This window comes from Lissotriton vulgaris, unplaced genomic scaffold, assembly GCF_964263255.1.
Source record: "Lissotriton vulgaris unplaced genomic scaffold, aLisVul1.2 SCAFFOLD_2510, whole genome shotgun sequence".
NCBI lineage: Eukaryota > Metazoa > Chordata > Amphibia > Caudata > Salamandridae > Lissotriton > Lissotriton vulgaris.
This window is the reverse complement of record NW_028243377.1, coordinates 313,847-330,297: the sequence shown is the minus strand read 5'-3', so window position 1 is coordinate 330,297 and position 16,451 is coordinate 313,847. Positions and strand designations below refer to the sequence as shown.

At 42.4% G+C, this 16,451-nt stretch overlaps 1 protein-coding gene across 1 annotated transcript in view; it reads left to right on the top strand.

Moving 5' to 3' along the window:
* The first annotated feature begins 491 nt into the window (after positions 1–491).
* The window catches only part of DLK1 (delta like non-canonical Notch ligand 1), a 139,218-nt gene continuing 123,258 nt past the window's right edge, over positions 492–16,451 (top strand). The window contains exons 1-2 of the mRNA XM_086948567.1: positions 492–897; positions 12,367–12,430. Coding sequence (XP_086804693.1) covers positions 831–897; positions 12,367–12,430 — 131 coding nt within the window. The 5' untranslated portion in view covers positions 492–830. The remainder of the gene's footprint in view (positions 898–12,366; positions 12,431–16,451) is intronic.

Genomic DNA, 16,451 nt, shown 5'->3' with positions numbered 1-16,451 from the left:
ACGGGCGCCCGCCCCCTGGCGGAGATTTTGCGAAATTCGATGACGGGGGGTTTACGAACAGGTGAATGGGCAGTCTCAGAGCGCACCTGCGGCACCTGCTCAGCGATGCTAAACTAAAGGAAAATTGTGCATCGTGCGAGCGTTAATTGTCGTATCCCGTGTTCACATATAAACACCTATATGCACACGCAAAATGCTTTAGTATCCGCTGGGCAGGTAGATGGAAGCGAAGAAAACCGTCAAAATGATGCTGAAATGCCCGAGTCCCCTTGTGTATTAGCACCTTTGTCCACACGTAGTAAAGCTAAGCAGGGGGTCCGGATACATGTGAGTGTCTCGCATTCCCGAAAATGTTGGGGCGGGGCATTGGTCTTTCTGTCCTGTCAGGTGTTTTGGCTTGTAAATAAACATAGTGCGTCTAGTCGCCATTCAAAATACAAATACCTTTCCCGCTAATTCATTAGTGGTTCTCTGGGTTACCAGTACAGAACGGCGGAGGGTCGGACCGCTCAGCCCTGTGCTAAAGAAGGTGTAAGGTGAGGGATAAGTGCGTCTCGTAAATGCGAAAGTCACAACACGCTGAGAAAGAGGGCGCAGAGAGGGACACGAATCCCTCCCGTACCTGCCCTCCCCTTCCCGTGCGCCCCCGGGTCCCCAGAGGAGGAGCCGAGGGCGGCCGCTGGAGGCGCTGTTGAGCGCCCCCCACACCCGCAGCAGCTGCAGCGGCGCCTGCAGGATCGCGCCGGGCTCCACGCGCGTCTTGGGCAGCATGCTCTGTCTTCTCATCCGCATCCGCACTCCACGGGCTCCCGCGGCACTCAACACCGGCCATGAACTGCCAGACTCTCAGCCTCCTCTGCTTCGTGCTCCTCCTGTCAGCAGTGTCCGCCGCCCGAGGTAAGAGCAGGGATGCGCCAGGCATTTGGCGCGCTTCTTGCCCCCGAGCCTGTAATTAAATGCCCCAGGTTACCCCCCACTCAGCAAGTTGCACGTATTTAACTTTGCGCATAACTTGTCATTCTCAGGGTTTATGTTTAATTGTGCAAAGGTAAGGTATATGTAGTGACACGTGCAATGATACGTTTAGTGATATTAAACTATGAATTATCATGACGCCAATAAATTCTTCTCAGGAATTGAGCAGCCGGATATCATAAACCGTGTGCTTTTTATTCGCATTTTACCTGATATATTTATGTATGGTTCATTTTCTGTAGCTGCATCGTCTTTTTACAGCCTTTATGTATAATTCATTCAGTCTATCTATCTATCTATCTATCTATCTATCTATCTATCTATCTATCTATCTATCTATCTATCTATCTATCTATCTATCTATCTATCTATCTATCTATCTATCTATCTATCTATCTATCTATCTATCTTCCAATTCTGGTCTTCTACGTGTCTCTCCTTTCTTTTACCTATGATATACCTCTCCTTTTTATGTTTTATAGTGTAAACTCTATCTATCTATATATCTATCTATCTATCTATCTATCTATCTATCTATCTATCTATCTATCTATCTATCTATCTATCTATCTGTCTGTCTGTCTGTCTGTCTGTCTGTCTGTCTGTCTGTCTGTCTGTCTGTCTGTCTGTCTGTCTGTCTGTCTATCTATCTATCTGTCTGTCTGTCTGTCTGTCTGTCTGTCTGTCTGTCTGTCTGTCTGTCTGTCTGTCTGTCTGTCTATCTATCTATCTATCTATCTATCTATCTATCTATCTATCTATCTATCTATCTATCTATCTATCTATCTGTGACCCACATACAATGATACGTCTTTGCTGCTGCCCATCTATCTGCCTACAATCTGCTTTGCCCCTATCTCCTATTCTGAATATTTGCTTCCCACATGTGTGGCTATTTTCCTGTCTAACTATCGCATCTGCTCCTTCTAGTTCACTCTTTTCACTCAACCATGTTTTTAATAGCTTTTACTACAATATGTATGCCTTTGGAATGCTTTCCTGTAACGATGTTTACATTTAAATATCAGTTATTGACAATAGGCTATGTTTTTTTAACACAAGATCCAGAGAAAACATATTCATAACCTGTTATCACAAGCATCTCATATCTCACACGTATATTTCAAGGATTTGCACTCTGAAAATATAAATTATGTGCCATGTATCAAGATAGAAGAAATTCCTTATATGTAACCAAATAACCTCCCAGTCCCAGGACACTATATGAGTAATTAAGGTATAGAAGCATTGCAGTGTATTTGCAAATGTTGGAATACTGTCTGTAAAGTATGAAAGCTGAACAAATGCAACCATATTCGAGTTATACATTTGATTCATTTTTATTTAAAAAGTGTCCAACTAGACCATTATGTTCCCGTCTTGCCGTTGCTCATATATAGTGTGCATGCATTTTATATATATATATATATATGGTGATTTTAGAGGATGAAGCAAAAAAGCAAAACGCGGAATAGGTTTGAAAAATTGAATCTAAATAGCGAGACATCCATTTCACAATTCCTAGCTGGCCATTCTGATTGTGTCTGCATCACCTTCCTTAAGTGGTTCAAACAATAAGCAAGTGATTTCATTTTCAGTGCCTAATCATCTACACCATCTCGTGGCATCTTCTGTAGTTGAAAGTTTTACAACATTTTTAATCAAGTGAAATCTGACTGTAAATATTAGAATTCAACTGTTGCACCATAAAATCATCCCTTTAATTTTTGACTAATAAACCGTGATATTTCAGCTAGACTTTTTTAAAATCTGATATAAAATTGATTTTTTCGGTAGAATGAAAACTTTACGTGTCAATAATGAGCACATCATTTCCACAATTTCCCAATTTTACCATGCCTCCTGTGACGTGACTGGAACGCCTACTCAGGTGACACCAACAACACGGTACACTCTGCATGCAGAGCGGACCAAGGGGTGTGCAAGTTGTGAAATCAATATATATATATATATATATCTATATATATTTTTTAATTATGAGAGTCTTGCTTACACCGAAGATGCCGGAAGTTTTAAGAAATGTGAAACAGCACTAGCAGCGTTTTCCCAGCAAGCGCTGATTGTTCTTCCTGCCGAGAGTTGCTGCTCAGAGCAAACTGGTGATAGGTAAAAGATGGAAGCTGCCATCAGCCTCATGCTCTGAACCACCCCTCTTGTCTCAAGCAATGTGTCCCAACTGGTCTAGGCCTACCGCCAGGCTTTACTGCCACATATATTAACATGCATGGTTTGCCTGCCCTTTGAATACATGACCCTGACTGACCTTATACAAACCACTGCTACTGACCTCTCCAGGAACTACTAGGTACACCCTCCAAAGCCACAATTTCTGGCGCCAGATACAGGAACATCCTTGAAAAGCATTCAATTCGAAAAGGTGGTCTGAGTTCTCAAAGGCCGATATTTTATGATTTCCCAGACTCCCATGGTGTAATTAAAATGTACCCATCTCTAGTCACACAATTTAATACTCTTCACACCCATTCAAGGATGTACCTGTATGCCTTTGGAGGAGGAAGAAACAGCTCTACATGGCCATACCTCTGCATTCCGGACTAGCGTATGTTGATGAAAAATAAGACTTTTTACATGAGAAGAATACAGTGTCACCTTTTGTTAAACAATTTAGCTGATACCCTATTGAGAGTCAATACTTTTCCAGCCGAAGTTCACTGGTACTTTTGGTCTGAAATAAGCACCTTTCCTTCTGCACATTGGTTCCTATGTGCATAAGCAGTGAGTTTTTCTTAGATTTTCCTTCCTTGTAATATTCTTAACTCTTAAGAAGAAATGCTGTCCACCCTGGCATCACATGCAACAAATAGTTGGCATGCACATGCCCCCCTCCGAGGGCCTACTCTATGGTGGCTGCAGGGCCCGAAAGGCAAGCCTTTCTGCTGACATCCGTGCCTGTACCGTACCAAGCGGCAGGAACCCTGGTGCTCTCTCCTCCCCCATTACCCCATAGAGACCCTCCATGTCCTCAACCTCGGCTGCTGCTCCACATCCTGCGGCCTCATTGCACCACACAGCACAGATAGAGAGTTCTCCTGCGTTTTCTGCAAGATTTAATGTTCTTATCCACACCCAACACTCACAGCACCTTCACCAACAGCACCCAACACCCTACTCGCTCACACTCATACAGTCCTGCAACCACCCACACAACACTGCAGTCACATACATGCTCTCTAACACTTGCTCATTCACAAAACATGCAACAAAGATCTGGGACATGCTGCAAGACAACGGCCTGGACCAAAGTTTTCTCACTGAAACCTGCATCATCACATGACATCGTCGCAGCCACCCCCTGGCTACAAGAGCACCAGGCAAGAAAGACTTCACAAGCCCAGAGACGGAATCACCATCATACACAAAAACACCATCAGCTGAGCCACCTCCACAGACACGTCATCCTCCAACATGGAACACTTGTCGCTCAAGCTCCACATCACAGCCAACTTCTCCCGAAGGGCAATCTTGTCTACAGGTCACCTGGATCACGCACCAGCTCGAGTTAGAAGAAGCACTGTGAGCTGGTTGTGTCGAGCTGAAAGTTGTTGGAACACAGTACCCGGCCTCTGGAAATATTCTTTACCACCGAAATGATGCACTGACAACTGGAGATAATATCTGAATCACTCAAGAGGTTTCTCTTGATCTGCGCCTGCAATCAGTGACAAATGCCTTAAAGAATTAAGATTCACTCATCCTACAACCTTTCTTGTTATTTTAAAAACAAAACGTCAGGAACTTGTGGATCGTTTTTGTTACATGCTAAGCCCTGAAGAAGTCCCAAAAGGGATGAAACGCGTCCGATGACAAATGTGTGCTGTGATTTTAAGGAATTTCCATTGAATAAAAAAATAAAAAGAACTTATGTTTCCAGCAAAGACACCTAACAAAGTGTTTCATTTGGGAGATACCATCTTATTCTCATGTGTGATGGACTATGGATACTAATATCCATCTATAAAGTATTTATTTATTAGTTGAGTGCAGAGCCATGTGTGTCTTAAAAGATCTGGGACGTGCTGCAAGACAATGGCCTGGACCAAAGTTTTCTCACTGAAACCTGCATCAGCACATGACATTGTCGCAGCCACCTCCTGGCTACAAGAGCACTAGGCAAGAAAGATTTTTTGAGCACAGAGACGGAATCACCATCTTCCACAAAAACACCATCAGCTGAACCACCTCCGCCGACAAGTCATCCTCCAACATTGAGCACCTGTCACTCAAGCTCCACATCAAAGCCAACTTCACCCTAAGCGTAATCTCATCTACAGATCACCTGGATCATGCACCAGCATCACCACCATCATAGACTGTGTGGCACCACTGGCCCTCAACGCTAGTAATTACAAAATCCTCAGAGATCTGAATCTATATCAGGAGGATCAAGGCAATCCCAACTGAAAAGTACTCATCTGAGACTTTGTAAGGCTGGGCCTTACAGAACACGTAATGTGACCTTCCCATATCATAAGACTCCCTACCCTATTTATACCACATTCCACAACATCAGAGTTGACAAACCTACACCAACCTCCTAGACCGACTACTCCGTCATCAAGTTTAGCTTCCTGTTCTGGTCCAACGCAGGCTGACCACTGTCAAAACTGAAACAGCATCACTGACAAGGACTGCACCCCCAATCTCAGGACCCACTCACCAGAACACTGTGACAGCCTCCGCAAAGCCATCAAGAATTCCAACAACGTGATCACCTCCTGCACTTTTTACCTCGCCTTCCTCAAACAAAGCAATACTACAAGCAAGTGGGTACATGGAGGAAGTCAGGCTGATAAAATATACAACGGCAAACATCTGGAGCACAAACGGAGAATGAGCCAGGACAATACCAATATTGGTACATTCAAATTTGCCCTGAGAAGAAGCTATCACCAAATGACTCAGATCATGCAATGCATCACTATGGGGGACTGCATCGATGTCAGCAGCAACAGAAGAAAATAAATCTTCGCGATTGTGAGGGATTTCACCTCACTAGCAGCCACCTCCACTCGATCACCTCCTCGCAGTACATCTTCAGTAATATTTCTCGATTCTTTATCAACAAAATTGCTGCTATTTACAGTAAATTCCACCAACAACCAGACCCGACAGATCTCCCCAAACGCCTTCTGATCTAATCCAAAGAACCAATGCTAACCACATAGCCCACCCTCATTTTTAAATTTTTTTAAAATATATTTTTATTGTTTTTCAGACAAACAAAACAAGTGCACTTTATGTCTGATGTAATTGTACATTCAACATCATGGTATGTAAGTTGTTGTTGTTGTAATACTTTATTCGATATATTCATTTCATAAAAGTACAAACATTTCTAAGCATCAAACAGATTAAAAAAAGTATTACATCCATTTGAACATAAAAACAATAAAATACTATGTACAATTAAAAAGCCCAGTTAAAAATGCGTTCACAATAATATTCATATGGCTGGATATGGAAAGGAGGTTTAGATTTTGTTATCGTTTAACAGTCTTGTGCGTATAAACCAAGCACTCGCAAGGTACTTTGTAACCCCACAAACAATGTACAAGGATGATGTATCAGTTAAAAGGATACGCAAAACAATCCTAAAATCTCTAGCACCCAGCTCCCTGCACACAGGTTTTAGCCATCTTGTTCTAGGGCGTTTGCAGGCCTTGCAAGCAAACAAAAAGTGAGGTAGGGATTCTTTCCTGCATGGGCAGCTTGGACAAGCGAGTTCATGATCCCTCATTCTTTTCCATCCTTCTGTAAAAATTTTAAGAGGGAGTATTCCGTATCTCATTTTCAAGAAGAGAGATCTGTCTCTTGGAATTCAGAGGTAGTCTAGAAAAGGCTCAAACTTTACAGTGGGCTTGTGTTCCAAAAATTGGCTGGTCAACACCCCCCACTTTGTGCTCTTTAGTTCCTCAGCCTGCCCCCACTCCCAATAGATTTTTTTGACAATTTGCTTATACGGTGGGGACTGGGTAGCTCAAAATTCGGCCATTCCTAAACTCTCTACCAACTGTCTCAGTATGTTCAGCCACTGTATCTTATTCGAGGTATTCAGGATAATCAATTCATCCAGCACCAAAGCGTATTTTGCCAGTTCTGGTGTCCTTCTCAGGCGCACCCAGAACAGCAAAGGACGGAGGCGTACTCTATCTACAATTGAGCGTTTGCCCATATCATTAAAGAGTGGTTTCAAGGGGGTTGAGAGCGGGAGTGATACTAAGTAAGCATGGGCGAAAAATTCATTCCGCTCGCGGATTTTGCGGATATTTGGCAAATTCGCAATCCGCGAGATTCGCGAATTTCCCGTGAGCGGAACGGATTGGGTCAAAAGTTGAAGCTGACTTTTGTAACTATTTTAGAATGGCTCCGGCAAGCTGCCAGCAAGCTGCCAGAGCCATTCTAAAATAGTTACAAAAGTCAGCTTCAACAGGAAGCACTAATAGATAAAGTAAAGCAGGTGCTCGAGTTGAAGCTCAAATTCAGTTACTCAATCATTAATCAACCCAAACTTGGGGTGATTAATGATTGTGTAACTTAATTTGACCTTCAACTAAAGCACCTGCTTTACTTTACCTTGCCGGCGCCATTCTAAGTGGGGCTGAGGGCAGAAGGGAACAAAGTGGGACAGAGGGCAGAAGGGGACAAAAAACGAGTGGGGCAGAGGGCAGAAGGGCACAGAAATGAGTGGGGCAGAGGGCAGAAGGGGACAAAAACGAGTGGGGCAGAGGGCAGAAGAGCACAAAAACGAGTGGGACAGAGGGCAGAAACGAGTGGGGCAGAAGACCACAAAAACGAGTTGGGCTGAGGGCAGAAGAGCACAAAAATGAGTGGGGCAGAGGGCAAAAGGGCACAAACACAAGTGGGGCAGAGGGCAGAAAGGCACAAAAACGAGTGGTACAGAGGGCAGAAGGGCATAAAAAACGAGAGGGTGGCAGTGATGAACCAGAGGGCGCATCATGGTCTTGCCCCAAAAAAAACCAGAGAACACGCAAAGCGCCCTGCGAACATGCCAAAACACCCCGCGAACACGCAAAGCACCCCGCGCACACGCAAAAATAAAAAAATCTGCAAATTCGCACAAATTTGCGAATTTTGCGGATCGCGGTTTCGCAAATTCGCGAATCCAAATTCGCAAAATTCACCCATGCTTAATACTAAGTCTCTCACAAACTTGTTCTCAGCTCTTACCAGATCCACCGTATTCTCGCATCCCCCTAATCGAGAGCCATAAACCGAAGAAGCCAGCGCTTTACCCTCGTAGACGGTAAGGGCCTGGGCTATCTGCCTACTGGTGGACAGCCGTTAATTCCTCAGGATAACTCCAGAAACTCTATTGAGGTTTAGGAGCATCTTGGCCATGTGGGAGTCCCATTTCATTTTATTATTTATCCTGACTCCCAAGTAGTCAAATTCCTCCACCACCTCAAGCGGGGACCCATTTAAAGTAATGTTTACTCTCCTAGTTCTTTTTTTGGAGGATAAGACCATCAACTTAGTTTTAGTGGTGTTAACAGTTAGCCCCCGCACGTCACAAAACAGACTAAATCGGTCTAGTAATTTCTGGAGACCCATGGGGGTTTTGGACATCAGGAGGGTGTCATCCGCGAAGAGGAGGGTCTGTGTTTTCTCCCCTGCCAGGACTGGGGCATCCGCAGAGTACTCCCTAAAAGGGGCTACTACCCCAATAATAAAGAGGGAGAACAATGTCCAAGCCATCACACAGCCCTGGCGGACCCCCCTGTTCACTGGCACCCTCCCCATTAACTGCCCTTGACTACCCCACTGAATTCTGGCATAGTTGTCTCGATGGAGCCTAACAATAAACTCCAAAAGGTAACATGGGAACCCCATATCCAGCAACACCTTTCAAAGCTTATCACGGGGGATCACATCAAACGCGTTTTTTAAATCAATAAAGGCTAGATATAAGCTACCCTTCGCGATGGTCACAGATTTCCAGTATATCGCAAAGAACCTGAAAACCTGGTCCATCGTGCCCATTTTTTGCCGGAAACCCGCCTGAAAACGAGTCAGAATATTATCTTCATCAAGCCACGCCCCTATTCTAGTAACAACAACCCTGCCAACTACTTTCTGGATTGTATCGATTAGACTTATTGGCCTGTAGTTGGCAGGGTCCTCCCTATCACCTTTCTTATACATGACTACTACCTCGGCGCCCTTCCATGATTCAGGGACAGGATGTCCATGAAGGATCAAATTCATTAGGAGGGCAATAAAGTCGGACCATAGCTTAGGGTCGTACAAAAATAAGTCACCTGGTAACCCGTCCGGTCCTGCTTCTTTACCAGGTAGTATTTTTGTAATAGCATAGTGCACTTCCCGGGCAGTGAAGGATTTTATATGTGTTTGGTTCTCCATCCTAAATTCAATAGATTGCTCTGATGTTTGCTCCGAATCTACTTCACCACAATACAGTTTTAAAAAATGGGAATACCACTGCTGCTCCGTTATGTGGTTTGGCACAGGCTCTGCCCCCCTTCTATCAAGTTTATTGACCAGATTTCAAAACACAGGCGAATCTTTCATACTGGCAGCGTGCATAAGTTGCTGCCAGTGCTCTTCCTCCCAATCCCTCTTAGCTCTTTTAATGCTCATGCTGTACTCTTTTCTGGCTAACCTCACTGCTGTCACATCCTTCCTCTTAATGGAAGTTGCTATTGCCTTTCTCTTTTTCCTACATTGTTAGTTTAAAGCTTGGGTCGCTAACCAGTGTAAACCTATAAGATGTAAGGTCTCTAGTCTCTACTTGCACCAGCTCTTTAATGCTAGACAGTTTGGCCTCTTCACACCTTACCCTATTCCATTTTAATTTACGGTTGCAATTCGAAGGAATTATTTATTTTGTGATCATTGCCGGAGCACTCCTTACTTCAATCGCACTCCCCCAATTAATTTTCATACAAAGTGGGTTATGATCACTATACTGCGATTGTCTAACCTCAATATCCACTAGTTTGTCCCATGATCGAATATCAAGTAATATATAATCTACGCGTGACGGGCAACTTAGTCTATTATACTTCATTTCCCCTTTAGGATCGGAAATGGTCCTTCCGTTAAGCGCACGCCAATTATGTTCTAGTGTTAGGGCGTTTATTTGTATTGCTCTAGCCGACCATTTCCTGATAGGTTCCTAGTTTAGAGGCGGGATATACTGCTTCCAATCGTCTGCGCTAAGACCAAAAAGGTCTTCATCAGCTAGGGGTTCATATGTGCAATTAAAATCTCCCCCTACTATGACATTAGACCAGGGGGGTATGTAAGTAAAACACTGTCTGGAGAGAATCTCCTACTACTGATTATGTCTTAGAAGTTATGGAAAATACTGTCCAAAGCATACTGTCAATACTCAAAGCATCGTAACATCAATCAAGGATTCTGCAAACAATGTCTCAGTCAGTGCCATACGGTTGCAATTACCCATTTCTCAATGTATCAAATAACACGAAATGCAATCCTGTACCCTCCCACTTATTGCTCACCCTTATGTAAGAGGAAATCACCTCTACAATTAAATCTATCCACTCATTCTCTCCCTCATGGAAAAAACACCCAGTATCTGGATGAAGTTCAAAGTCTGCATAACTAAAATTGCTCACTGGATGAAGACCAATGGCAGAAAGCTGAAGACCAACAAGACCAAAATTGTGATCTTTGGAAAGAGCTGTTCTTGGTGTGACCCCACCTTGTGACCAACACAGCTAGGACCAACGCCTACCCACACCTCCTACGCCAAGAACCTCAGGATCATCAGCAGCAGCAAGCTCGACAGGACCGCCCAATACAACGCTGTCACCACCACATGCTGCCATTCCCTGAAGATGCTGAGCAAGATTTTCGAGTGGCTCCTAGGCAGCACCAGGAATACAATCACGCACATACTTGTGACAAGCAAGCTGGACTATCCCTCTATGCCAGGATCAGCAAAAAAGCTCACCAAAAGACTGCAAGCCATTCAGAATCAGAGGCTAGATTGCTCTCAACTTCCAAGGTCGCACTCATATGACACCACGCCTGAAGTAGCTCCACTGGCTACCCATACACAAACAAATACAATTCAAACTCCTCACCCACGCTTTCAAGGTGCTGAATAACACCAACAATCACATCTGTTTCCACAAAACTTCTAGACACCTCCGCTCATCCAGACTCCTACTTGCACACATTCCACGCACACAGAAACCCAGATCCTGTGGTTGAGCCTTCTCCTACATAGTTTCTAATGTGTGGAACGACCTGCCTACACCAAAGAGCCTTTTCCTCACTTCTTGAATTCTGCAAGAAGCTGACGACCTGGCTTTGGGAGTAGTACCTTTAGGCCCTAGGTTTGGCTAGATGAACACCTCCTTAGCACTACAATACCCTCCCATGTGCTATTGCGCTCTAAATGCCTGTATAACATAACATAAAAAGAACACTGATGCTTCAAAACAGATGCTAATTCCATACGATGGCACACATTTCAAATACTAGAAAATAAATCCATATGGTAAAAAATAAATCCATATGGCTGTCACAGAAAACAAGAGTACATTTAATAACAGGTCAATTTTATAATCACATATACTGACTTATTATAAATGTAATTTAATCCCCACAAGGAGGGACGGGATGTCAGCCTACAAACCAATTCATAGCAGGAGCATTAAACAGCAAGGCCTTGACCCAGGTTTGCATGGTTGTATTAAGAAGTGAGCACTGTACATGCTTCTTGGTTGCAAAATCGAAAACAAATGACAGTAAAATTCAGGTACAAGGGAGGTTTATGATTACTATGAATGCTTGTGCAGACATTCTTCTGTGGAAGCATACCGTATGCACAAGTGTAAACGGAACTGGAAAAGGGCACACGAGAGTTAAAATACAAGCAATGAGTGGTGAAGTTGAAATGGATGGAATAGAAAGAGAACAGGATGCAAAGAACTCAAGTAAAACTATGTAAGAGAGGGAGAATTATACAGGTGGTACAACAGTCCCATATGTGTCTTTGACTAACCGGAGATCCCTAGATATAGTGGAAAAACACTGGTGTAAACACATGTGGGGCTCTCAAGATCACATAATCCTCAGAGCTAATGGTAGGGTTGAATGCAATGAATTAAGATGTGCAGCTCATTTTGCGCAGCACTGCTCAGCTATCCAGATATATCAGCATCTCCTTATACATGTTTCTAGTTTGAAGTCAACTGCAACTACAGCGCTTGAAGCAGTGCATCTACTTACTGTGATACATTTCTAATGTTCACATTTATAAATGCAAGCTGTGCATTATGTACTTATAACATTCTAGATGATCATTTACAAAGAATAATTTATTCCTTTTAGGGACTGATTGCAAACCAGGATGCCATGATGTACATGGATTTTGTGAAAGTCCAGGAGAATGCAGGTAATGACTGAAAAATGTTTTATATACTGTGCAAAAGTGGAGGGAAGTGGGAGTGAATATGGTTTTTATGCAATGCATACGGCTAACAAACCATATCTCTTAGAAGATGCAATTGACAGTTCTGAAACTAAGTGACATGGATTTAAATTGTTTTCTGCAAGTTCAAACCATATGTAATGAGACCTTAGAGTGCAAGATGAGCTTTCAATTAATGATACTCAAATGCGCGGCATGTCGACCTATTCTACCTGAGGTTTATCTTTAGTCCTCTGGAGGCAGGAGTGGGCTAGCATGGGCAACGTTTGGAGAGAGAAAGTGAGTAATCTGATCAAATCTGTGTACAGACATTTTAAGTGATCTGTAGCACTGTGGTACAGCCTTAACAGTTAGGCAACTTTGGGAGGCAGCAAATGGGTCAGCTGTTTGTTCTCCTCCACGGATTCCTTAAGGAAAGAAAAGAGACCGTGTTTATTAATCAGCCCAAACGGACAACAGCACCTACGGTGTGCATAGCATCCCTAATTAGGGGGAAGATACCATATCGAATCAGAAAGGTTTCCTCCTTTAAGCTTCACAAAAGGTGTAATTACAAGAACAGATCGTATAAAGAAAAGAATAATACACAGAAACGATTTTTGCGATCTACACCCACTGCAGTAATAAGCTTTTGGGAGGCTACCCCTAAGCTGGAACCTTTTAACTTTGAAAACTATCAACAAGGGAGGTTTTACCCCCTTCTTTCTCCTACACATAGATCTTTGTATGAAAACATGTTACAAGATGCAGAGTGCTCATTATCTGAGTCTTGAAAAAGATGGATCCATAAATTTTTCTCCATCGAAACGCGTCGACGCTATATCTTTACACACAATCCGGTTTGGGGACAGTGGTGTTCAAAAAGCAAATTATAGAGTGCTTAAGCCCACGTCTTTGTGATGATACTATACTGGATGTGTAACCAGCTAAGACCAAGTTGTTTGGTCTAACTCTTGTCTTTTCACTCTTTTTACATTTTCATGCAAATTGTTTGTTGTTTTTTTATGAATTATTAGCTACTGTGATTTTATAAAGTTGTAATAACGGAGAGGATATCTTTGTGTTTTTACCTTATTAATTTTGGAATTAGGCAGAATACATATATGTCATTTGACTTTTATTCAACAGTTGAGCTTTTTCAATTTTTTTATGTGGCCTAATCTTGTAAGGAGTTAGTATGTTGAATGGGCATGAAAGTATATCTGAGCGATTAGCTTCACAAATGATGGTTCTTTGATTCATAGATTACCTAAGGGATACTCTCCTTATTTCACTTAGTAAGTGCCCTAATCCCTTTGGTTTAGAAGGGTCTCCTCTCTTTCTGCTATTATTATTTGACAATGTAATAAACGTAGGTCAAGAATGTGGAGAAACTTTAACTTGATTCATTTAGGCGTCATTGTCACCGATCACAACTGAGTTCACATTTCAAAAGTGCTGCATCCTCACATTCAGGGAAGAACTGATAAAAACAGAGAAGGAGAAAATGCTGCCTGCTTTCTGTGATAATTCCTATTTAATTGATGAGTGAGTATGAAGAGAGGGTCTCCAGATTTACTCTGAATCTCTTGGCCTGGATATAGTGTAAGGGTCATGGAAGGTAGCATCGAGATTACCTAAGTTGGAAAATGATTGCTGTCCTTACTAGGAGTGCCTGATTACTGTTGGAACTTTCATCTTGAGGTGGGAGAGCTTGAAAGATCAAGATAGACAGTGAAACTGTATCTACTTATAAGAACGCTAACAAACCACTGTCTACTAGGCATTCAGCTGTGTACCTGATTCAAAGCTGTCATAAGCCATTCATAACGTGATCATGTGGCCTAGTGAATAAAAAGACTATCCGTGAAGCTTTAGAACTTTTAGAGCACAGGGAAGAAAGTTACAGCTCTTTTGTAAATGCGGGGACTTTGAAAAATTTCCATCTTCAAAAGACTGGGACTATATGCTAAGCTTACCTGTGAGGAAGTCCCTTATTAGTTAGGGTGGATAGTAGTCCACCAAAAGTAATACATTAATTGTCTTTTTAGATCCAGTTTGAGGTTTTATTATTCAAATCTGAGCTCAATCTCTGGTAGCTATGGCACAGAACAGACAGGTGTAACTTGAAGCATTTAGAAGTACTAAAACTGTTAAAAAAGAAAAAGACACAACACAATAAAAATTCCACTCCAAATTTATAGAAAATATAGAAAAATCTAATAATCAAAATGACATAAAAATGATCTAAATCTAATCATGGGAACCAAAGATATGAATTTCACTGAAAATATTGCAAAACAGCACAAAGTGCCTATGGTATTCAATGGTCACAGTAGACCAAGGCCTAGGTTGGCCTCAAAACCTTGTTGGAGTGGGGGGTCCGATACATCAAGTAGGATTGTCCATACTAGTAAGAAAGTAGGGAAGTTTGAAAATGTTTCAACGTCGCAATCATAAAAGGGACTTTGTAATTTTTGGGAGAAAAGACTCTTTATCACACAGGACAAACTTAAAATTCAGTCTAATACAGTGGAACTGCAGGACAGATCATTTTAATGGTTGGTACCGTTGAAGCTTGGGAGCTGTGAAGCTAAAGCTTTGAAAAAGTTGCCCAGCATTTTTTGTTGCCCAAAGAACCACAGGTGTATACTTCAAAGGCACACAGGACCTCAGGTGGGGACACTAAGAGACTCTCAGGGTGTCATTCAGAGGGAAACTGAAAGCCACTGGTCAGCTGGCATGCTTCACAGGAATGTCCTCTTCAGCTTTTCATGTTCCTGTAGCCACCCAGGGGATCAGGCTTATAAACCTTAGAGATCTTTCTGTCCTTTAATTTCAAGTGAAAGGGGGTCCAGCTTCCTTAGGTTCTTTCACTCTTTTTACAAGTCTAGCAGTGTTCTGAAAAAAGACTGGGTTAGGGCCAACCATTGCATGGTGTATCAGTCTGTGGATTTTTGGTATCCCAAGGAACTTCTTGTTCCTATTGTACCAATGGATTAATTGTTCACAAGTACTGGCCTACCTGAGTTTTCAGAAGTTCCTGTTTTCATTACTGGAAACAGAATCACAATGCAATGTGCCAGGGAAGATCCAAGATGGTGAAGGTCTTCGGCCATAGTGAATTAAGTCTCTGAGGCTGGCGGCATGGGTGGAGAGTGTGCTGTGGTAATCCTAGTGTCTTCCCACATCTAACGCTAAAATCCATTTTGAAGCTGACACTGTACCCACGATAAACCCAGAGACAGAATTCTGGTAGAACACAAGAAGGGTCATTCTTCAACCAGTCAGAGAATATACAAGAATGGTCCTGGAATCTTATTCCTTTGCTTTCATGTGTACCAAAGTGTTTCATGTGGCCCAACAGACCTGCCAGTCAGGATTTGACACTGTGGTGTCAACAGAAACCACAATGCCTACCCTGAACATTCCATTGGGATCAGATGAGTCATCTCTGTCCATTAATGTCAGATTATTGTGATATTCACAGCTTTTTCACACCTCTTCCTGGGATGAGCGCAGGCTGGGAGTTGCTAGAACGTTATTACAAATTAGCCTCCAGAAACATCAGTCAAGAAAAAGTGACTTTTTAAAACGTATTTTGCTTTACTATTTAATAGAAAGCAGACTTAGCAATTGAATTGAATTTTCTAATGACTATTATAAATAGTTATTTCATTATTTTCGTGCTGGTCTCATTTTCAAGGTACAGTATTAGTATTTTAATCTGTACTCTGCTTGTATACATAGGAGTGCAAGGTCAGCTCTGCCTTTTGCAGCAAAAGTAGAGTTTATGTCACTAAAGGGACATGTTGACAATTTTCTTCATTTCCCACATTTAAATTCCGTGCATCCAACCTCGTGGGCTGCAAGGCCTACGCAGCAGTGACTTACTGATATTTAAAATGTAGGTTTTTATCCGTCAAAAAGGGTTATTTTAACAATTCATAATGTAGGTTTAAACTGCAGCAGTCAGGCTACAATGGTAGGCCTGAAACCATATTTT